This window comes from Carettochelys insculpta, chromosome 1, assembly GCF_033958435.1.
Source record: "Carettochelys insculpta isolate YL-2023 chromosome 1, ASM3395843v1, whole genome shotgun sequence".
Classification (NCBI taxonomy): domain Eukaryota; kingdom Metazoa; phylum Chordata; order Testudines; family Carettochelyidae; genus Carettochelys; species Carettochelys insculpta.
Window position 1 is genome coordinate 130,282,610 of NC_134137.1, and position 24,641 is coordinate 130,307,250.

The 24,641-nt window shown below is 43.3% G+C and overlaps 1 protein-coding gene across 4 annotated transcripts in view; it reads right to left on the minus strand.

The window, feature by feature from the left end:
- TMEM131 (transmembrane protein 131) overlaps positions 1-24,641 on the minus strand; it is a 189,606-nt gene that overhangs the window by 46,047 nt on the left and 118,918 nt on the right. For all 4 annotated transcript variants that reach the window (XM_074991904.1, XM_074991913.1, XM_074991898.1 and 1 more), the window contains 6 exons: positions 19,640-19,720; positions 18,035-18,185; positions 17,884-17,940; positions 17,122-17,183; positions 2,560-2,668; positions 251-359 (listed from right to left, as the gene is read on the minus strand). In XM_074991904.1, coding sequence (XP_074848005.1) covers positions 251-359; positions 2,560-2,668; positions 17,122-17,183; positions 17,884-17,940; positions 18,035-18,185; positions 19,640-19,720 — 569 coding nt within the window. The remainder of the gene's footprint in view (positions 1-250; positions 360-2,559; positions 2,669-17,121; positions 17,184-17,883; positions 17,941-18,034; positions 18,186-19,639; positions 19,721-24,641) is intronic.

Here is a 24,641-nt window from a genome sequence, read left to right on the forward strand (position 1 = left end):
ACTTTGACAAAAGACTCACAAAAGCCACCGACAGCCCAAATCTTCAACGTAGCTTACATATTACTGAATAACTGTGGCTTATCTATTATCTCAAGAAAACAAAAATTTAAAGAACTTATGCTACTGGAACAACTCCATATAGTTAGAGTATCTGGGCAATAACTTTATTCCAAAGTAAATAAATAAAAGACAGCAAAACAGCTCATTCTAGATGTTTCTTTTAATCAGCCCTAAGTTTATGCAGACTTACCCATCTAATATTTCTGCTTGATATGGAATTTCAAGTTTTGAATAACTCTTCTCTTTTGCTTTAACAGTTATTTTTCCAGAAGACTGAGCTGGTCTTTTTGCTTTTGATGCTGCACATGTAGAATAAAGTAAGTTCTGTAATCACTTTATTTACATAACACAGTAAATAAATAGCTATTATTCATAATTAAAACTTCATTGTAAAGCCATAAAAGCTGCCATTAAAAGCTAACTGCTTGCAAACCAGTAATGGGATCTTTTTTTCACCTAAGTGATTTACATATAAAATATTAAGCTGTCATTTTTTTCTTTGTATGTATAAGCAGATGGGTACCTTAGACATCAACATAGGAAACCAAAGCTATTTTAAAACCACATTATCTCTGTCCTCACATCATTATTCTGAAGAAGAGTGTCAAGTTTACCCATTGCTACTAGATGAGATACTTGCTATGCAAAAGACATTTACTAGTATCAATAGGCTGCAAAAGATGGAGCTGGAAAGATGCTTAAGACTGAATATTTTTAGGCAAATGATCTTTCTGGGAATTTGGTGAAGTGATTGTTCTTAAAAACTCAATTCAAACTCTCAAGCCAGTAGTTATAGGAAGCAGAGTGCAACATAATTAAGTCCCCATATGAGCCTTATTAGAAGTAGAGAAGAATTAGACAGCAAACTACTTTAGCAGCTGGTAAGGAAAACAACAGAAAGCTACTTGTGAGGAAAGTTTCATAGAGTGGTATGGACTATAACTCATTAAAGTATCAGGGGGATACTATATTATTAAATAAGAAAAGAAAAAAATTGGAAGTCTTAACTTGGAAATCTATAGAAAAAAGCAAAACTGAAGTGCTTGCAAGGACTCAGAAGCAGTACAAGCTGAGAAGACAGAAGCCTTCAGGGGTTGCTCACAAGGTTTCAGAACAAGCAGAACACCATGCTTCTAGAAACATCACAAGAAAGCAATTAATGGAGTCATGAACATTGATTGGTGGAAGCCAAAAAACACCTAGCAATTTCACATATTAGGGCAGTAAAATCAGAAAAATTTTCAGAACAGATTTTCTTCAGTAAGCCAACCCTTCAACCAACCACTTATATACAGCAAATGGTCTATAAGATGGGTATCATACCCACCTGAGCCTACAACTTAACACTAAGCAATTTTAAATGCCTACTACACTCATTTTATATTTGTCTTCATTATATAATTTTTTCCTCAAATTTCTAAACCTGGACAAATCCTTGTCTTTAACTCAGGGCATTAGGACAGCCTAGAATTGGTTTCCTAACTTCTTATTTCACTACTGTCTCAAAAAAATGTAACATTAGATTCTTAAAAGTTGCAATGATCATTACTCAGCTTAGCAGTTGTCTCACATTTTATCTTGGTTCATCTCAAACTGAAATATTTTTGAACACACAAGCCTTCATTTTGAGTCATTTCACCCAGAGATGCATTACAGGAAAAATACTAGAGGTGTTAGTAACTTTTAGATGCCTCAAACATTTATTCTGATAAAATAAAAGCTCTGGCAGAAAACAGGTGTGTTTTATGCACTTTTTCCTAGAAAACTGAAGGACAATATTGACCAAGTGAGGCTAAGCTGGAAAAAAATAAAGCTCAATTCTCTCCAATGGTCCAAAAGGGATGTAAGTAATAGCCACTATGAGAGAGAAATGTTTCTTTGGTGGAAAGACCACCAGTGGAAGTTCTGTTTTGTACAACAGTCTTGAAAAACAAGAGATATAAAATTCACAGCCAATATTGGAGAGGATGTCATGAAAATATTTCTATATAGAATGACTTCTGGGATTGCCCCAAATTGAAAATTTTCTGATCTGATGTTGGAAAATACTACAGATGCAAGAAATGATATATCCTGCTTAAATTCTTACAACTAAAATATAAGGAAAGCATCCTGCTTCATTGAAATTCATTGACGCTTAGTTTTTACTGCCAACAATTCTTTAACTAAAAACTGACAGCAATTTTGCTTAAGCATACAAGTAATATTATTCAGTTTGTTTAATGTTTGCAAGATGGAAGTATTTGAGAATTCATCTAACCCCGTCTATAAGTGTATGGTTTCAAACACCATGATTATTTCAAAAGGAACCAGCTCTGAACTCCCCTTATTTACAAAATTCTTGTGTATCAGGAAGAATTACTTCTTTTCCCTAAAAAAACAAACCAAACCAAACCAAAACCAAATGAAACAGGACATACATTTTTGGAGAAGTATCTTTCAAAGTTTGTCATAGAATTTCTGCAGCTCTTCAGAAATATTTTAGCTAATACTACTTACCATCAAAGCTAATGCTTGCAACTTTGGTATATTTACTTTCAGAAGCTTTTAATGTAACTGGCTTGAAGTGGACTGTTATAGCTTCATTTTGTGGTGTGGTTCTAACACTCTGCAAAATATTAAATAGTTAATTTGCTTCAAATTTACAACCGCTACCATAATAGCACACAACTATTAATGTATTTTCCTAAAATGGTTAGGTGAACAGCATTTGAAACTTTCTTACATTACAATAAAAATCAAGAGGCTTAGGAACCCGTCAAAGGACTCTGAATTCCTCAAGAAGTTAGCACTCAGGCTGGGTCTATACTATAGCAATCTTTCAAAACAAGTTCTCCTGGAAGATCTCTTCCCAAAAAAAAATTCTTTCAAAAGATTGCATCCACACACAAAGAAGTGGACCAAAAACTAAATCTGCTCTTTCAACAGAGTCCACACAGCCCCTGCTCTGTCCAAACAAAGGGCCAGGGATTGAAAAATCTGGTGCTATAGAGGACTGCTCTTTCAAAAAAAGAGACTGCAAAACATGTACATGTTTTTTTTTCACCCTGAAAGAAGCTGCCAAAGGAAGGCGCTCTTCCTGATCCAGGAGAAGAAGAGGGCTTCTGGAAGCAAAGCCATGTTCTTTCAATTTGAGACTGAAAGAGCATATTTAGTTCATAGGTGATCCAGGTGTTCTTTTGAAAAAAAGTCGGATTTTCCAAAAGAACTTGCTAGTGTAGACACAGCCTCATTGAAGTGAGTAATACAGAGCTTTCTATTAACGATATTAGGTGAATTCAAGTGTGGTTATGAGCAGAAAAGTGGCTATGTTTAAAAAAGGGGGGGGGAAGCTCACTCCCTGCGCATATTGTATCTTACTTTTGTAACAGCAAAGATTTTACCATTATTCACTGTTACTAATGCTGCAAAGCTAATATGCCTACCGAAGAAAATGTGATACTTTTCTAGTTCACATATCAAAAGAACTGTTAAGTATTTAAAGATCACCAGTAAAGGCTGACCCATCTGATGTTTCACAAGGCAAAATGAACCTAACTTGACTATAGTGTAGGTTGAATTTGCAGAGCTATCAGGAAAAAAAAATGTTAGTTGAACACAGAAAAATTTATTTATCACATCATATACTAAAAAAGGAATTCTCAGTTTTACAGGATAACTTTTCAGATTCCAACCACATCTGAATGTTCTAAGCAGAGTGGAAATGGTTTTGGAGATGTGAAACAGTGGACATGGTTTGAAAGTCATTCTGTTATTGTCATTAGTCACAGCTCACTTGTAAAAGGTACCAAATGGCCATACACAGAGTAGTTAGGGATCTTCTATATACCAATACCATGTCATTTAATACAAATTGCTGGGATTTTCTTCATTTAAAATTCTGAGATTAAGAATTTGGAGCCAACTTCTGATATCCTGTATATGTATATTACTGCCTTCAGCTAGAGGATGTATCAGACATGTTCAAACAAGATCAGCTGCTCCTGAGTGGCTGGTTTACAGATGCAACAGCCTAGTACTGCTACACTTGAACCTCAGAGTTACAAACTGACCAGTAACCACACATTTGATTTGGAACCAGAAGTATACAATCAGGCAGAAGCAAAGACACAAAAGCCAAAAAGAAGCAAATACAGTATGCTTAAATATAAACTACTAAAAATAATGGGAAACAGCATTTTTCTTCTGCGCAGCTAAGTTTCAAAGCTGTATGAAGTCAATGTCCCATTGTATACTTTTGAAAGAACCACCACAACATTTTGTTTGGAATTACAAAACAACCACCATTTCTGAGGTTCCTCTAACTCAAAGGTTCTACTATATAGCTAACAAGCAACCTTCACTAGTTAAGGGGAAGAAGCTTGTGTATTTGGATTAGGATTTATTGCCAAATACACCTGTCCCTCAATTTACAGATGTAATTCATTCCATGAAAACTGTTTGTAAGGTGAAAACTCATATTTCAAAAATGAAATTCCCATTAATTTCAGTGTAAAAAATCCTTACTGGTTCCCAACTTCCAAAAATCACCCAATATTTTTCCACATACGTTACAATACTATACAATCCTAAAAGCAGGAACAGAGCTTACTTTATTGCTTTTTTTAAAATGACATTTATTTCCACAAGTTACTTCTTAGGTAGCAGAGAAGTTGGTGTTGACATGAGTTCCTTGTGATCATCTGTGCCATCAGAAACAGCTCCATCATGCGTTGAAGATCCTTAATTGGAGTTTTACACCTTCAGCTTTTGAGGTTGAGGATCAGCTGACAGCGAAAAGGGTTCAGGAGGAGGTGATGAGGTTGAGAGTTGAAAAAATGATAAAACTGAAGTTTGTTCTGCAGCCCTCTTTTTCCTGTTGTACAACTCCTGATGGCACTGAACAGCTTCATGAATCTGCTGCTTACATACAGAACTCTGTTCTGGGTTTGGGTTGTTTTCATCGAGAATTTGTGTAGCTGTCTCCAATGCACTGAAGAACTGAGTGTTTTAGTAACCAGCATTTTTTGTGGTTCACCCAATTCTTCCTCCTCCCTTTCTGATAAGTTTCCTGCATCCAGCTGAATTAATTTTTCATTAGTCAATTCTTCACCCTGTGACAATAACAGGTCTTGAACATCATCTGTGTCTACCTCATTAAATCCTACTTTACTTACCAGTTCCACGATAGAATTTGCATGTTCTTCACTTCACTCTCAAAACCATGGAAATCATGAACATATTTCAAGCAATAGTTTTTTCCAAACACCATTCAGGACACTGAGTAATTTTATTCCATGCAGCTGTAATATTTTCTATAGCCATCTTGATTCTGTAGCTCTTCTACAACTGTTCAATTGTTGGTTTGTCTTCTCCACCAGATGCAGATACACATACACGATACCTCATCACCGGTTGCAGATAGTAAACTTTAAATGTAGCAATGATGCCGTGATCCATTGGCTGAAGATGCAAGTGGTATTTGGGGGCACTACTCAAATGTTATTGCCACAGTCTTCAACCTTGATAGGGTGACTGGGAACATTATCGAGGATCAGAAGACATTTATTATCCAGACTGATTTCAGCACGCTATTTAGAGATGAATGAATGAATGAATGAAAGATTGCTTGTAATGTAATTGGCAAAAACCTGCTTTGTCACCCATGTCTTTCAATTAGAACACCAGAACACAGGTAACGATGCCTTGTTTAAGCCTTTAAGCACCCTTGGATTTTCTGAATGGTAAACAAGGAGAAGCTTCAATTTCACAACTTTCCAAATTTCCACCAAGTAGTAACGTCAGTTGATCCTTTGAGGCCTTGAAACCTGTAGCTTTTGTTTCATCTCTCAAAATATAGGTTTGAGAAGGAATTCTTTTCCAGAACAGCCCCATTTCATCAACATTAAAGATCTGTTTTGGAGAACATCCACCTTCATCAATTATTTGTTGCAGTGCTGCTGGGAAAGTGTTAGCTGCATATCAGAGGATGCTGCTTTGCCTGTAACACACAGGCTATGAAAATGTGCATGCAGTTTAAAGCGCTCAACCCAACCATGACTTGCTTTGAATGTTACTTGCAGTCCCAACTTGCCTCTCTTCCTTGGCTTTGTTCTTTAGGTCCTCAAACAGCACGCTGCATTTATTATCGCTGTGAATCCAACATATTAATTCTTTCATGTTTACCCATTACTGCATCCTTGGCTTTTGCTATTTGATGCAACTTTTAGTTCCACCAACACAGGTTTCTCACATTTCTTTTACCTTTTCTTTCTGCAAGAAGATTGTATGCACTGTCAACGCTCATTGTCAAGCATATGTCGTTTGATTGCTAGCCCTCTTCAATTCTTTTAAATTTCAAGTTTAGTTGCCACAGATAGTGCTTTCCTTGGTTTCTTGGCCTTAGTGACAACTCCTGAAGAAATTCTTTCATGTCTAGGACACATCATGATCCCAAATAAAGATATTTGAAGATTAGTATCACTCACTGTCAAGATGATACAAACAACAAAGCATGCAAAAAAACTGGGACAAGCTGGGCAATGGAGGGAAATGAGTCAGCCTCACGCTGCATCCTGCTGTATTCCTCCATGTTCATTACTTACAAAGCAGATGCTCGGATGAAGGCTGATGGTTCTTTGTAGCAAAAATACGTTAGTAAATTGAAAAACAGGTATAAATTTATTTTGTCTGTTGTAACAAAAATTCATAAATCCAAAGTTTGTAAATCGAGTGATAGGTGTACATACTGGTGTATTTGACCTTGATGTGCCTATCCATGGTTCATACAGATTACCAGAGCCCGGGAGAGGATCATGTGTTGTAAAAATAAACAAACCTTTGAAGTTCCTAAAAATGTGCACAGAAGTCACATCTTATGGCCATTTGTACTTCCCCTACAGCAAAGATAATAGTTCAGTTTTTAATGGCTCTTGCATATTCATTTGACTAAAGCACACCAACTTTTATTCTCACCTTAACAGCCAAAGTTGAAAATGAACTATATACAGCAGCTAAAGTTTAGAAATATTTAAAAAGATTGCTTTTTCTGCATACAAGATTCTTTATGTAGTTCTGCCAGAAAAGTAGCAAATTTTAGAAATGCAGGTACTCAGCATTGGCAGTTCTGCTTGTCCTCTCCTCAATATGCTTGCCTTGTGAATACAATTCATTGAAAGGAATTAATCTTTGTATTACTAAATTTTGCTGCTATCCAAAATTTCTTGTTTTCACATGTAGCTGTCATATTTTCCATGAGGACTTAAAAAATTAAAAGCAAGTTAAGTGAAGTCAAAGACTGAATAAAACAAATCAACCTCCTGAAATATCTTCTTGAACCTAAATCAAAACCTCATTTCCTCCCAAATTAAAACTTGCCTCCGACCACCACCTTAAAAACAAGTTTCTTATAGCGTTCTAGAAAGCTACCAAAACAGAATACAGCACCAAAACCTAAAGACCTCTCACCAAGACTGGTAGGCTATCAGCCTGTGGCTACAAAAACCAGGCAGGGGAGCAGACAATAATGAACCTAAACCTCCGCTGTTTCAATTTTTCTCCCTCTTCTGTGTAACAAGAAAAAATATTCTCCTTAGCCTCTGATAATAGGACAAGAAGTAATGGGCTTAAACTGCAGCCAGGGAGGTTGAGGATGGACATTAGGAAAAATTTCCTAACTGGCAGGGTGGTTCAGCACTGGAATAAATTGACCAGGGTGGTTGTAAATTCTCCATAAGTGGAGATGTTTAAGAACAGGTTGGATAATTATCTAACAGACATAATATGGTAACAGAGAAGGAGCCGTGCTAGTCTATATGCTATCAAAACAAAAGAGTCAAGTAGCGCTTTAAAGACTAACAAAACAACATAGTAGGTGAGCTTTCGTGGGACAGACCCACTTCTTCAGACCATAGCCATACCAGAACAGACTCAATATTTAAGGCACAGAGAACCAAAGACAGTATTCGAGGTGGACAAATCAGAAAAAAAATCATCAAGGTGAGCAAATCAGAGAGTAGAGGGGCAGAAGAGGGGGGAAGTCAAGAATTAGATTAAGTATGCAAACAAGCCCTTATAGTGACCCAGAAAATTCCAATCTCGGTTCAAACCACGTGTTAATGTATCTAATTTGAATATGAAAGAGTTCAGCAGCCTCTCTTTGAAGCGTGCTGTGAAAATTTCTCTTCAGTAACACGCAAACTCTTAAGTCATTAACAGACATTAAAATGCCGACTAACAGGTTTGGGGATCAGGAGTGTTATGTCTGTTTTATGCCCATTAACTCTTTGTCTAAGAGAGTTTGAAGTCTGTCCAATATACAAAACATCTGGGCATTATTAGCACATGATGGCATATATGATGTTAGCTGAGGAACATGAGAATGTGCCTGTATTTCTGTGAATAACCTGGTTAGGTCCAGTAACGGTATCTCAAGAAAAGATATGTGGGCAAAGCTGGCAGTGGGCTTTGTTGCAAGGAAAAGTCCCAGGACTGGTGTTCCTGGGGTATAGACTGTGGCTGTTGGTGAGAATCCTCATAAGGTTGGGAGGTTGTAGGAGAGAACAGGCCTGTCACCCAGGGCCTTCTGGAGTGTGGCATCCTGATTAAGGACAGGTTGTAGGTGTTTAATAATTCGTTGCAGTGGTTTGAGTTGGGGGCTGTAGGTGATGACCAGTGGTGTTTTGTTCTAGGCTTTTTTGGGCCGATCTTGGAGTAGCTGGTCTCTGGGTATTCGTCTGGCCCTGTTGATTTGGTGTTTGTTTTTTTTTAATTTCTCCTGGTGGGTAATTCAGGTTTACGCATATTTGGTAAAGATCTTGTCGTTTTTGGTCTCTGTCAGTAGGATCAGAGCAAATACGACTGTTCCTAAGGGCTTGACTGTGCACAGGATGGAAGCTAGAAGGGTGTAGGTAAGTACAGCGATCAGTGGGTTTCCAGTACAGTGTGGTACCGATCAGGCCATTCTTGGTTTGTACTGTAGTGTCCGAGAAATGTACCTCTCGTGCGGAGTAACTGAGGCCTAAGTTGATGGTGGGGTGCAGATTGTTAAAGTTTCTGTGGAATACTGGAAACCCACTGATCGCTATACTTACCTACACCCTTCTAGCTTCCATCCTGCACACATAACTAGATCCATTGTTTACAGTCAAGCCCTTATTTTGTTAGTCTTTAAAGTGCTACTTGACTGCTTTTTTGTTTTGATAGACATAATATAGATGGTGCTTGGAGGACTGGACTTGATTAAGTCTCAGGATCCCTGCCAGCTCTAGTAATCTATGCTTCTACAAACACCCTTTCAGGGACTTAAAAGCTATGTTTGTCCACTCTCCACCTTCTCTTTTCCAAACTAAACTTGATTCTTTCCATCTTCTCTCATAGGTCATATTTTCTAGGCCTTTAATCATTTTAGTTGCTCTTCTCTGGACCCTCTTTAATTTCTCCACATCTTTCATGAAATGTATTGTCCAGAACAGGACACAGTACTCCAACTGAGGCCTAATCAGTACAGAGTAATGCAGAAGAATTTACTTCTCATGTCTTGATCACAACACTCGTTAATGCATCCCAGAATCATTTTTTTTTAGGCAGCAAACAGTTTCACACTGTTGACTCAGTCATCTTGAGGCCACTATGGCCCCTAGATCTCTTCCTGCAGTACTCCTTCCTAGGGAGTCACTTCCAATTTTCTGTGTGTGAAAGTGACTGTTCCTCCCTGAGCACTTTACATTTCTCCTTATTGAACTTCATCCTATTTGTCTCAGACCATTTCTCCAGTTTCTCCTGATCATTTTGAATTCTAACTATCGTCCAGAGCACCTGCAACCCCTTTCAGCTTGGTATCATCTGCAAACTTGATAAGCGTACTCTCAATGCCATTATCTAAATCATTCATGAAGCTATTGAACAGAACTGGCCCCAAAACTAACTCCTGAGGAACCCCACTTGTTTCTTCTTTCCAGCATGACTCTGAACCACTTATAACTACTCTCCATGAACGATTATCCAACCAGTTATATGCCCACATGCTAGTAGCCCTATCTAGGTTGCATTTCTCTAGTTTACTGATAAGGTGGTCATGTGATACTGTATCAAATGCTTTACTAAAGACCAGGAATACCATGTCCACTACTTCCCCTTTATTTACAAGGCTTGTTATATTATCAAAGGAAGCTATCAGGTTGGTCTGATATGATTTGTCCTTGACAAATCCACACTGTTACCTATCACCTTGTCTTCCAGATGTCTGCAGAGAGCTTCTTTAAATTACTTGCTCCGTTATCTTTACTGGCATTGAAATTAAGCTGACTGGTCTGTAATTTCCTGGGTCATCCTCCTTCCCCTTTTTATAGATGAGCATTGTAATTGTCCTTTTCCAGTCGTCTGGAGTCTCTCCTGACTTCCATGACTTTTCAAATATGATAGTGGTTTGGATACCTCCTTTAACCTTCTTGTGTATTCTAGGGTGCACATCTTCAGTCCCTGGGGACCTGAAGACATCTATTTTTAATAAGTAATTTTTAACTTTTTCTTTTCCTCTATTAACTTGTTGACCTACCTCATTTCCACTAGAATTCACTATGTTAGGCATTCAGTCTCCACCAGCCTTCTTAGTGAAAAACAAGGAAATCATTAAGTACCTCTGTCATTTCCCCATTTTCAGTTATTGTTTCTCCCTCTTCACTGAGCAATAGGCCATCCAGTTCTTGGTTTTCCCCTTGCTTCTACTATACTTGGAGAATATTTTCTTGTTTCCATTTATGTCTCAAGCTATACTGAGCTTGTTTGGGCTTTCACTTTTCCAATTTTACCCCCACATTCCTATGTTGCTCGTTTACCTTCATCTTGGCTGTGTCTACACAGAAGCCCACCATTAAATGGGTGAAAATCGAAAGCCAGGACTCAAAATCCCAGTGTTCAAAAGCGTATGACCATACAGCAAAGGCAGATCACAGGTCTGATGCCCTCTTTCGACAATCTGTCCCGTTCTTTTGAAAGAAGGGAGGAGGAGATGCTGGGGACAGGGTTGCATGGCTGCCAAGCCCTTCTGGGGCCCTCAGCCAGCTTCCCCATCCTGCATAAGCCGAGGCCTGCCAAGCTGTCAGCAGTGATGCAGACCCCAGCCAGCAGCACCATGGCCACCGACACCTGCTCCTGGCACTGAACAAAGACATCATGGACACCATTGCCCACCTCGTCTGCATCGTCGCTGTAACTGTCCCACGCTCTTGGGAGACAGAGCGGGCCCCCCCCCCCATGGATGTGGACCAGCCCCAGCCTGCACCCTACTCCCTGGCGGCCATGGAGTCACCCCAGCAGTTCAAACTGGTGGGAGCAACTGGTCCTACTATGCCACATGGCTGAGGAACTTCCACATGAGCCAGAACACCTTCCACAAGCTATGCCACTGGTTGGCACCTGCACTGAGGAACCAGGACACCATCACACAGGCCCACACTCCCCTCGAGAAGCGGGTCACAATTGCAATATGGAAACTGGCCACCCCAGACTCCTACCACTCAGTGGGGCACCAGTTTGGGGTCGGCAAGGCCACTGTCAGAGCGATCCTCATGGAGATAAGCCAGCCCAAGAAACACCCCTAGCATGGGGAGTGGGCCCTTGGGCACAGGGACACCCAGGGGATGCTGGCTGAAAGGGGGCATGGGGGTGGGGAGAAGCTGGCCAGGAACACCCTGCTGCATCCTCAAGAGAGCGCATTGGCACCCCTCCCATGCAGGTTGTCTGCACCATGAATGCGATGCTCCTGCACCAGGTCATCTGTATTGGGCACCTGAACGCTGGTGTCAGGGGCTTCTCTTCGTTGGGGTTCCCAACTGCACCCCGCCACACAGCACCAGCCACTATATGAACCAGAAAGGCTACCACTTGGCGGTTCTCCAGGCTCTGGTGGATCACAAAGGCTGGTTCATGGATATCTACATGGGCTGGGCGAGGCAAACCCACGACACTAGGGTCTTCTGGAACTCCAGCCTGTGCCAGCGTACAGAGGCCAGCACCTTCGCCACCAGTGGGAGCTGGTTGTTGTGGACACCATGCCACTGTGCATGGTTGCAGATGTGGCATACCCCCCAATGCTGTGGCTGATGCAGCCCTATACTGGCCACCTCCACCTCAGGCGGGAGGCCTTCAACACCTACCTCAATCAGGGCCAGCACACGGTCGAGCGGGCCTTCAGGCACCTCAAGGGGCGGTAGCCGTGCCTCCCTGTCTGCCTCAAGGTCAGGGTGCACAATATCCCATAGGTGGTGGACACCTGCTGTGCCCTCCACAACATCACAGAGGGCAAGGGGAATGCCTGCATCCAGGGGTGGACAGATGAGACTGCCGCAGGGTTCGAGTAGTCAGCAGCTGTCACCAGGCAAACTGCGACGGGGTCCAGATCCAGGAGGCCCTTGCCCCTGCGCTGCACTGACCACCCTCCCCTGATGCCCACCCCTCACCAGCCTCCCATGCATCCACCCCGCACCACATGCACCACCACCACCACCGCACCTGCACCTAGCCCCCACGAGACCATGGGACACAGGCATTGGTGTGCAATAAACCTTTATAAAAATGAACCACAACCTAGTACCTGTGCAAATCTGCAACTACTTACATTGAGGGGCATGGGGGCCAGCCAGGTACACCACGGGGCAGGGAGGGGCCTGAACTGGGAAGGGGGTTGCAGGCCAAGAGCCCCATTTGCCCCAGGATCCCCTTCCTCCCCAGGTGTGAGCTCTGCAGTGAGGCTGGGACGAGGCAGGGAGCACTGGAAGGTAGGGGTGTTGGGGGATGTCAGTGGGGGTCTTCAACATGGGGTGGGGACCTTGGTGGGGGGCTTAGAGGAGGTGGCCGGTGGGGAGGAGGGGCTGAACAGAGGATGAGGAGCTGGGCTACACTGCCCACATGCTCCTCCAGGGTCCCATGGATGCCCTCTAGGCAGGACATCAGTTGCTCCCTCGCCTCCCTTCGCCACACCCCGGCAGTCTCTTCCAATGGGAGACGCCGCTCAGTCAGGCAGTGCTGCTGGAGGCACCTGGCCCCTGTCCACCACCTCCAGTGGGCCCTCAGAGACCACCGAAGCTGATGGGCTGTGCAGGCCCTCAACTGCTGCACCTGGAAGGGGAGACGGGCATGTGGTGTCGCATGTGCACAGGGGTTTGTCCCTGCATGGGACCATCCCTGGGTGTGGGCCAGTCCGCGTATGTCCCACTGTGCTTCTGGGTGCCTGGAACGGTCTATGGGCCCAGATGGTCGGTTGCATGGGCAGGCGCCAGGGGTATGCCGTGGGCCACGGCCAGCTGGGGTGTCTGGCCCTTGGTCTCCAGGCCCATGCATGGCCCAACCGGCAGCTGTGCCAGCCCTGCCCTGCACTTACTAGGGGGTCCCTCAATGACCTGCGGTGATACCCGGCTCCCCATGGCCCAGCTGGACAACTGTGAGGTGACGTCAATGGTGAAGTCACCCTCCTCACTGAACCAGCCCCAGGTAGTGCCCACCCCAGCTCAGGCTGGCTGGTCCTGGCTCCTCGAGCCCCTCAGGATCGGGCTGGTCTGCAGAAGTATCCAGGACCACTGGGGGTGGGGAGCTGTCCCAGGGCCCCAGGATGGAGCAGAGTTCCCAGTAGTAGGGGCAGGTGGTGGGACCTGCCCCGAGCGCCTGGCATAGCCATGCTGGAGCTCTGGGATTTGGTCCAGGGTCTGCTCCAGGTAGGTATGGGGGGGGGGGTCAGTCCCTGGGCCAGGTGGGTGAAGGCTGTGGCATTCCTCCGCTTGACCCCCATCTCCCAGAGGATCTCTTCTTCTTTCCAGAGACCTAGTAGGTGTCTGTCCCGGGTAGAGCCCTTTTTTTCTTCTCCAGGGTGGGCTCCTGGGAACTCTGAGGGCTCTGAAGGGGGTGCCCTGGGGCTCAGGAGGCTACTGGGAGCTGGCCATGTGGCCTCCGCATGCGTTGGGGGTGGCTGAGCAGGCATGCTGCTGACAGCTTGGGCTGTTGCAGCTTGCCTGCTCTCAGCTTCTTACTATGGGGTTTCTGGGTCTGTGCAGCTCTAAGAGCGGCCAGACACGTGGATCAGAGCTCTGCTCTGCAGGGCAGGGTGTCTCCGCGCTCTAGATGTAGTCCGTTGACAGGGGGCACTCTTACCACTAGGGGATTAGAGTCTGGCTTTTGACATCTGGGCTGCGTTCCTCTGATTTCCAATTGAAACAGCACATGGAGATGCTCCCCCTGTTCTTTCGAAAGAGGGCCTGTCTTTTCGAAATAATGTGCATGTGCAGACACCCCCTGTTTGAATGTTGACCTAGTTTCCACTTTTTATGCCTTCTTGGGAATAGGCATGATGAAGCTATAGTATAGTTCTGATGAAAGAACTGGAAGCTTCTTCCTTCTCTTCCTTCCCTCACCTTCCATTAACCTTGGACTCAAAAACACACAGATAAACCCCAGATGGAATCCTCAACCTACAGGGGGATATAAACTTGCAAACTTTCACAGAAACTGGGCTCTTTCTGTATAATGTCCAGCTTGATGTTTCAGAAAGTATTTATTTAATTTAGCTTCTCCTCTCTACAGGTGAATCAAGTTATTTCTCATATAGATTGGAGAGAGGAAAAACAGCTATTTCTGTTTTGAAGTACTGAGCAAATGATGAAGTTTACATATCTCATTAGGTATATTGTACTTATATCTCTATAACGGATATCAGCTATCATATACTGCTCTCCCCACAAGCACGAAATTCCTGCTGTTCACTAAACACCAGAAACAGTCCCTGTTATTCTGTCTTTAATTTTCTACAGGCTTCTACTTCCAGATAATGTGTTAAATTGGCTTGACTATGTAGTCACAAAAATAAAGAATAGATTAACTTTGGCTACAATTCTATTAGCATGCACATGTATAACCTAGTGGCATTTCACTTCACTAGCACACAGCTTAGATGTATGCTAAAGGTAGACTCTGTCTTTTCACATGACATTAAAATGAAATTTTTGACAAATTTGTTCCTTGTTTGTGACCTGCTTTGGAACACTAACTCCAGAGGAGAAAGTGTTCAAACTGTTTTAGAAGGTGCCTCATGCAGAAGAGTAATACCAGCTGCTCTGGAATCAGTTTGGCCGGAAAGATTATAGAAATTCAAGACCTGTCTAAAATTCTAGAACAGTGTAGGTCATAAATATCACACACATATAGTAGATGATTCTTTTGAATGCAAACACACTGGATTATGTCCAAGGAATTAGGTGCAAATCAAAACATATAAACCCTTGTCCAAAACCTTGAAAAACATCTATCATTTATAAAGGTGTCAAAACATGTATTCTTGCAATGGTAACAGCTTGTAAAAGTGGACACTATAATAATGTAAGCATAGAGCCAAAAAGGACTACTCAATGAGTAAGAAAGTGACATACAATTTCAACTGGAGTTCCTTTACAGTAACTTGCAAAATGAAATAATCAAATTGTTTCCTAATGTTCAAGAACAAGGTATAAATATAAACTTAGGCAGATACCACTGTCTCAATGCATAGATCGACATAGCCTGGAGAGGCAAGAAGGTTGTCACTCAGCACCATATTTAGTATCACCAGCAAAATACTGTATATTGCATTCATGAAGTATGTTAGATACTTTACAGACCATAAAAATAACAGTTGCTGCCCCCCAAAAACAGGCAGAACCCAAAAAGGGAAAGAAAAAAGGTTAAGGGTGTATGAAGGGGATGGTAAAGGAAATGAGAGCAAAAGGTGACTGCAAAGATTATTAAAGAACTTGATGGATTTATGGTTTTTAGGCTTTGTATTTGACCTCGCATTAGTTAGAGGGGCACTCAGTGGGGTTCAAGTGCGAATCAAGATTGGTGAAAGAGGGGTGACTGTAGGACTAAAAGGTTGAGGGGAGGTGAAAGAAAGAAGAGGGAGGGAGAGAAGGAAAGTGAAGCACAGAAGGTAGGGAGCAGAAGGCAGGATGAGGGTAGGGCCAACCATCAGTGGAAAAATAGCAAATGCGGATAAATTCCAGAGCTCTGCACAACACTGACAGGAGGAACATGTAAAGCCCTGGGGACTTGCCTCACCTTTGTAAGCTTCTTTTGACACCTGATTTGCCCAAGAAGGGCACGAGAGTAGAAAGCCCCACAGGACCCAGAAGTTTCTACTGGGGTTGGTTAGGGGACAGATGTATGGCAGGCCCTAGAGTTAACCACTTCATCATCTGTTCTGCTAGACTAACTACAGCTTGATAACTAGTGAGTGGAGACAGTTCAGGTAGCCAAGGCATTATATAGAAAAACCTCAGGATGTACCACTTTAAAGAGTCTAAGAACATAGGTAGGCAGTTTGAACTGAGACAGAAGGTAAAAGTATAAGAAAATAAGTAAAACGTGTCGCAATTTTAAGAATAAATCTCAAGAAGGTGAATAGTAACAGAAAGGTAGCCTTGTTAGTCTGCATCTTAAACGAACCAGTAGTCATGTAGCACTCTAAAGACTAATAAAATAATTAGGTGATGAGCTTTCATGGGGCAGACCCACTTCTTCAGATCTAGAACAGCTGTATCGGAACAGCACTACCTCCAGATCTGAAGAAGTGGGTCTGCCCCATGAAAGCTCATCACCTAATAAATTATTTTGTTAGTTTTTAAAGTGCTACATGACTGCTTTTTTGTTTTCTCAAAAAGATAAAGTTGTATCTTGATAAGAAGCCAATGCTAGAATCTGTTTAGAAACCCGAGATACCAATTTGGGGAAAAGAAGCAAAGTATGCTTTCTAGAACTCAGCCATGAACAATCACCTCAACCAATCACCTCAATAAAAGTTTAGACAGAAACAAGCAGCCCTGTTGGTACCTTATAGACTAACGGATATTTTGGAGCATAAGTTTTTGTGGGCAAAGACCCACTTCGTCAGACAACGAAAGCTTATGCTCCAAAATATCTGTTAGTCTATAAGCTGCCACAGGACTTCTTGTAGTTTTTGAAGATACAGACTAACTCAGCTACCTCTCTGATACTTGAACCAGTTTAGACAGAGTCCAATTTAATTAAACATAGCTTATTAAATTAAAATGAACTAAAACTTACTGTAATTGGTACATCCTTTGTTCCTGAATTTAATAAATGTAGATTTAAAATTTTTGGCATATCTGTTAAAAACAAAAGAAAGATAAATCAAGTGATATTACTACATAATCCATCATGCAAAAAGTAATCTATTCCAACCAGATTTCTGCATAATCTGCTATTATACAATTTACTCTAAAAACAGTTCAGCCAGTCAGAACCTTGTTATTCATAAGAGTATGTTATGTTTTCAAAAATATGCTTCAATGTATTAAGTAGATTTTGTATACAGTACAAGCTTTCTTATCTGGCACCCTTGGGGAATGGCCTGGTTTGCCAGTTAACCAAATGAGCTAGTTATCTGAAAGACAGATAATTGGGCTTTTACTGTACTTCAATCATTTTGACTTCTAAGTCAAAAAGAATTCAGTGAGGAGTTGATGTTACTGTGTGATTCTTTCAGTTTTATATGGACTGATGTGAAGAATGTAATAATCATTTGGTGGTTTTTGGTGTATCAGAGGTGCAGTTGCTCATTGTAACATTATTTCAGAACAGATGTCACTTACACTAAAAAACAAAACAAATCCACCATTAATTCTGTCATAAGTACAAATTAAGCTCAGAAGAATCTTGATTTTTTTTTTTGGTGGAGGGGAATCGTAAACCATCATCAATAGAGAACTGTTAAGTTTCAAACACATTTTGTGTGTATTTTCTACGATCCTATTAGTGTGGTGTTTTATTTTTTAAAACTTAGAAATTGAAATAAGTACAACTTACCTTGAGTTCGTAGTGTACCAAAATCTAGCATTTCTGTTGATGAATAGATTCCAGGAGCTTTAAAAAAAAGATAATTAAAAAAATTAATATTTTCTTATTTTAGCATAGCAATACAAAGTGAATAATTTGAATACTGCATTCTTGCACAAACCTGTCGTAACCTCTACTTCAACAGGAAGAATGATAAATTCTGTGTTGTCTGAGGCATTCGTTTTTATTCTAATGAAGGCTGTATGATTATCTGCTTCTCTTGAAGAAAAGCTGGCTCTCATCACTCCCTTTGTTTCATATGGGGGAATTTCCTTTTGAAATAATCACAGTCACAAGTAAGAATGCAGTAGATCCAATAAGGCTGCTAAAAATAATCAGAATATTTAATATGATTTTTATTAGTAGACAGTAAAAACCATGTTATCTGTCATTCAGATAACTAGCGTTGTCCACTGAATGGCATCTGCTCTGCTACTGCCTCCCCAGCTAGGGCTGGCCAAGGCAGTGGGGCCAGCAGCTGGGTTGGAACTAGTGGCCCCGGCTCCAATACCCAGCCCATTTGGATTATCCACAACCCCAAGCTTCTAGTTGGGCCAGATAATAAAGCTTATACCGGTACCTTTATATTGTGGTAAATTATATTTGCATATTTATAAAAAAAACCCAAAAAGGCTAGCTAGCAATCTAGTGACAATGTCATACAAAAATATGCAGATTCATGCGTCAGCAAGTTTGGTGTGAGGAAAAACACGCTACATGCTGGTCTCTAGCAGTGCTACGGGAAGGACAGAGTGGTGCCTTAGGAAAAAGGTCATGCTCAGCCCTCTCCTGTTGGAATGAAGGCATAAGTTGCCTTGCAACTGATTTGTTCAAGGGACTCTGGCAACTGGTCAAAATTTTTCAACCCTCTTCAAAAAATGAAACAGGCATAAATATGGAATTCTGTTGTATTCACATTGGATGGAAGTTATATTTAAGAAGAGACTTTTAATAGCACAGATAATCACTTGAATGCACAGTCTAGCAACAAAAGCAATATACAATAAGCTTACATTTCCATCAAAATAAAAATAGATAAGGGTACATGCTTTTATTCAACACAATATTTTTATTCCCACACAAGAACAAATATTTCTCCTTTAATAATAAGCTTTTTTCCAACCATAGCACTGTTTAATCATAAACTTTGTGCACATAAATCATACATTTAATATGTTGCACTTTCTATCTTAAAAATGCAGTTTCAAGTAGCTGAAATGTATTTTGATTTCTTTATAGGATCTCCTACTGACAGATAAGAACGTGAATATAGTCCTTGCCAAGTCCTCCTTCAAAGCACACCTCTCAAAATGGAGGTAGAGAAAAAAAAGTGGTATTTTTGAAATTAATCAAGCCCAGAACTAACATGGTGACAGAACATCCCTTCATGCAAGGATGCATGAACTAAGGAGGCACATTTGCAAGTTCTTGTTTGGGAATCTTAACTTGCAGTCATCACAGACATAATTAGATATCGTCTGCATAACTATGTTCAGATGGTATCATGACCACAACATTAATCACTGTATAATTTTCTATTCCTGCCCCCCCACTGCAGAAAAATACATAGACACCTGTAATTAAATAAGTGCCTGATCAAACTTGCATTGACTTTAATTCAGTGGTAGTCATTCATGTGCTTTCATGATTTACTTGCTGAACAAGAACAAAAATCAAACAGACCAAAATGGATATAGAACTTTTTAGAAAAAATATTAACACTCACCCACAATTTCTTTGTACCCCCTTGTTGACCTGTTGGAAGCTCTAGATGGAGATCACCTCCACTTGAATACATTTCTACTACCTATGACCAAAAATATTAAAAAAAGACATGTCACTAGTTATGTGAAATTCCAACCTAATGTATAGCGTAATGGACCAGCACTTAGTGCAAAAAAAAAAAAAAAAAGCACAGTCTGCTGGATCTAGTCCAATTTTGACAAATTAGATTTGCTGATTCAGAAAACTACAGTACTAAGCTTCAGGACACAGGAAACTTCTATGTCTACATATGTTAGAATTGCAGAGTATTTACAGAAATCACTTTGATGGATGATTCGTTTTTTTCTCCAGGAAGGCAATGCTACTGCTTCCAACATTAACTATAGCTAAACATTAGAACACTTTTGCCCTCAGAAGGTATGTCTGTACATTTTCTCTCTCTCTCTCACACACACACACACACACACACACACACACACACACACACACACAGAGTAGTTTAGTAGGAGTTACATTTTTTCCCTAAGTTCAGTAAAGTAAATTTAGGTTCTTTTATTGCGTACAATAGATTTTCAACTCTCTGTGCCAAATAAGGAGTTATTTTTAAGAAAAAAAATACCCTATCCTGTTTATTAATATCTTTAGAATTTATAATGTATTTTCCACCGATAAATCTGCACACTTTACAGAAGTGGTTAAGAATGATTATTTTTCATTTTACAGTTGAGAATAAATACATAGAGGCTACGTCTACACTAGCCAAAAACTTCAAAATGGCCATTTCGAAGTTTACTAATGAAGCACTGAAAAGAAAGGTTACTCACCGTAGTAACGGTGGTTCTTTGAGATGTGTCCCCGTGGGTGCTCCACATTAGGTGTCGGGCTCGCCCGGCGCCGCAGATCGGATCTTCCAAGCAGTTTCTGCCGGACCGCGCATGCGCCGGTGCGCGCCACTCCCCCGCGCGCTCCCGGCCACGTGCGCGATCCGGTCCCCGCCAGTTCCTTGACCAACCGCCTCGGATGCTCCTGCAAAACACTAAACAGAGATCCGGAGCGGGGAGGATGGGCGGGTAGTGGAGCACCCACGGGGACACATCTCGAAGAACCACCGTTACTACGGTGAGTAAACTTTCTTTCTTCTTCGAGTGTCCCCGTGGGTGCTCCACATTAGGTGACTACCCAGCAGTAACCCAAGATAGGAGGTGGGTAATCGGATTATGTGCAGCTTGTCCCCGAGAGGACCGCTGTCGAGAGACGGGTATCCTCTTGGAATACCCTGTGAAGGGCGTAATGTTTGGCGAAGGTGTCACAGGATGACCAGGTCGCCACTCTGCAAATGTCTTTTAGTGCAACGCCCTTGAAAAAGGGCTGTTGATGCTGCCACCGCCCTAGTGGAATGAGCCCTGGGCATGGCCAGGAAAGAAGTCTTTTTGAATTTGTAGCACATTTTTATGCAAGATACGATGTGCTTCGAGATTCTCTGCGAAGAGAGACATTCTCCTTTTGATTTGGGAGCGATAGAGACTAGGAGTCTATCCGTTCTCTGGAAGGACTTGGTCCTGTCTATATAGAAAGCTAGCGCCTCCTCACATCCAGGAGGTGTAGGCGCACCTCTTGGTTAGAGTTATGAGGCTTTGGATAAAACGAGGGTAAACAATAGGTTCGTTAGTATGAAACTCAGAAAGAAACTTTAGGAACAAAGGCTGGATGCAGCCGTACGGTTACCGCCTCCTTGGAAAAAACAGCGCAGGGTGGCGTTGCCATAACTGCCGCAAGCTCGCTCACCCTGCGAGCTGACGTGATTGCGAGAAGAAAGATAGTCTTTATCATAAGGAGGCAGAGGGAAACCGTGGCCAAAGGCTCGAATGGTGGTCCCCTTTTCACATTAAGCACCAGGTCCAAGTTCCACGAAAGTGGAAGCGGTTTCCGAGGGGGGTATAGGTTTACCAGCCCTTTAAGGAACCTGGTAACCATGGGATGGGCGAACACCATGTGCCCTGTCTCTCCGTGTCTGAATGCCAAAAAGGCGGCAAGGTGGACCTTAAACGAGGATAGCGAGAGTCCTCCTCTCTTGAGGTCCAGTAAATACTCTAATATCACAGCCATAGGCACCGAAAAGTGGGGCTAGCTGTTTGGTAGAACACCATGCCGTAAAGCGAGTCCATTTCTGCTTGTAGGTCTTCCTGGTGGAAGTCCTCCTGCTACTTTCTAGGACTTGCTGCACTTCCTCCGTACATGTGCTCTCTAGGGAGCTGAGCCATGGATTAACCACGTTTGTAGTCGCAGGCCTTGAGGGTGCGGATGCACTATGGACCCCTGGGCTTGCGTGAGCAGATCCGGCGCCACCGGAAGGGGCATCGGTGGCCGGTCTGACATGCGCAGGAGTAGGGGGAACCATTGCTGTCGATCCCACGTTGGGACTATCGGGATCATTCAGGCTCCTTCCCTCCTGGCTTTCTGCAACACTTTGTGGATGAGCGCTGTGGGAGGGAAAGCGTAAAGCAGGGGGCCCCTCCATGAGATCGCGAAGGCGTCCCTCAGGGACCCCCGTCCCAGTCCTGCCCTGGAGCAGAATCGTGGGCACTTCTTGTTGTGCTGAGTAGCAAAAAGGTCTATCTGGGGAAAAACCCCATGCATGAAAAATCGGTTGCAGCAGATCGGGACGGATCTGCCACTCGTGCGTGAGTGCGAAACGCGTGCTCAGCTGGTCTGCCTTCACATTGTGAGCGCCTGGGAAGTACGAGGCTTTCAAGGTTATATTGTTGGCGATGCAGCAGTTTCACGACTGGACTGCTTCTGCACATAAGGCACGGGACCGAGCTCCTGCTTGCCGATTTATATAAAACATGGTGGAGGTATTGTCTATACTGATCCCGACTACTTTGCCTTTTACATGGTCTCGAAAGTGTCTGCAGGCGTTGAACACTGCTCGGAGCTCCAGTATATTTGTATGCAGTGACTGTTCCGTGGAGGACCACAGCCCTTGCGTCACCTCTTCGCCCATGTGCGCTCCCCACCCTATGACGGAGGCATCTGTAGTAAGAAAAACCAATGTGTGGTTGGTGGAAGGGTACCCCTGTTAGCAGGTTCTCGGGGTTTACCCACCATTGCAGGGATTCGCGCACCTCTGTTGTGGGCGACGCCACCCTGTGAACAGTGTGTGCTGCCGGGTTGTATACGCTCGCCAGCCAGTGCTGCATGCTGCGCATGTGTAACCTGGCGTTCTGTTCTACGAACGTCGCTGCTGCCATGTGGCCCAGCAGCTGTAAGCACGTCAGAACCAGCACCGTAGGGCTGAAGGTGAAGACTTGCACGAGGGAGCCGACGGCCCGAAAAAGTGAGTCTCTGGTAGATACGCCCTCGCTGTAATAGAATTTATGCGTGCCCCTACGAACTCTATGTCCTGCGTGGGGGTCTATCTTTGATTTTTTCAGATTGATAACCAGGCCGAGCGAAGAGAACGTGCCTGCTGTGATGCATATTATGCGTAGTACCTCCTCCTTCGAGGCCCCTTTGAGTAGGCAGTCATCCGGATACTGGAATATAAATACCCCCTGTCTGTGCAGGTAGGCTGACACCACTGCCAAGGGCTTGGTGAAGACTCTGGGGGCCGAGGAGAGGCCAAACGGTAGGACCTTGTATTGAAAATGTTCTTTGCCTACCATGAAAAACCAGAGAAATCGTAGGTGAGCCGGATGAATAGTTATGTGAAAATACGCGTCTTATAAGTCGAGGGCTGCGAACCAATCTCCATCGTCTAGTGCCGTAAGGATGGAGGCGATTGTGATCATCCGAAAGCGTTGCTTGCGCAGGTACCGGTTGAGGCCTCGAAAATCTAAGATGGACCTCCCGCCTCCTGTCTTTTTCCCCGTGAGGAAATACCTCGAGTAGAACCCTCTCCCTTACAGTTGCTCCGGCACTCTTTCCACTGCCCCTATGAGCATGAGATGGTCGACCTCCTGCTTGAGCCTCGCTACGTGGGAGGCCTCCTGGAGGTGGGGCCTGGGTGGAGGTCGTGGCGGTGGGAGCGACTGGAAGGGGATGGCGTACCCCGTGGCTATGATCTCCAGCACCCATTTGTCTGTGGTGATCCTTTGCCACTGGTTATAGAATGGTCGGAGGCGATGGTGGAATAACCGCTTCGGATGACCTTGCGATGGTAGTGATGGCGCAGCCCTGGATCTGTGTGTCAAACTTGTGGCCTTTGGCCCTGCCCCGAGGACGCACGGCTGTGTTGGGAACGACGCCTGGGAGTTCTGTACTGCTGGTGCTGTTGATGTCGCCCTTGCTCGTAACCCCTGTGGTACTGGGGACGCTGTTGCTGAGTCCGCAACATCCAGGGCGATCTGAAGTCCCGTCCTCGAGGCCGCGTAGCCTTCTTGCATGATGGCCTTGAGCACTGGTTTCTTGCCCTCTGGAAGCGAGTCCATGAGGGAGGTTAACCTAATGTGGTTATCGAAATTATGGTTCGCTAGATGCGCTGCGTAATTTGCCATTCGCAACAGTAGAGTGGAGGAGGAGTAGACCTTTCTGCCCAACAGCTCTAGCTTTTTGGCATGTTTGTCTGTTCCCCCACATTGCGACGACTCCACCACCAAGGAATTTGGTTGTGGGTGGCTGAACAGGAACTCCGTGCCCTTTGTCGGCACGAAGTTTTTTTTGTTTTTTTTTTGTTTGTTTTTTTTTTCCCCTCCGCTCTCTTGTGGACAGGCGGAATAGTCGCAGGAGTCTGCCATATCATACTGGCAGACTCCAAGATTGCGTCATCAAGCGGTATTGCTATTTTGGAGGAGGCCGGAGGTCTCAGATTTTTGAGGAGCTTATGGTGTTTCTCTTGCACCTTAGCTGTCTGGATGCCTTGCGTGAAGGCCACCCTCGTAAAACAGCTCTTGGAACTGTTTGAGATCGTCCGGAGGATGGACGTCCGCCGGGGCCATAGCCTCATCCGGGGAGGAGAGCGAGGAACCGCTGGGGTACGTCTCTCTGGACCCTTCCGGTTCCTG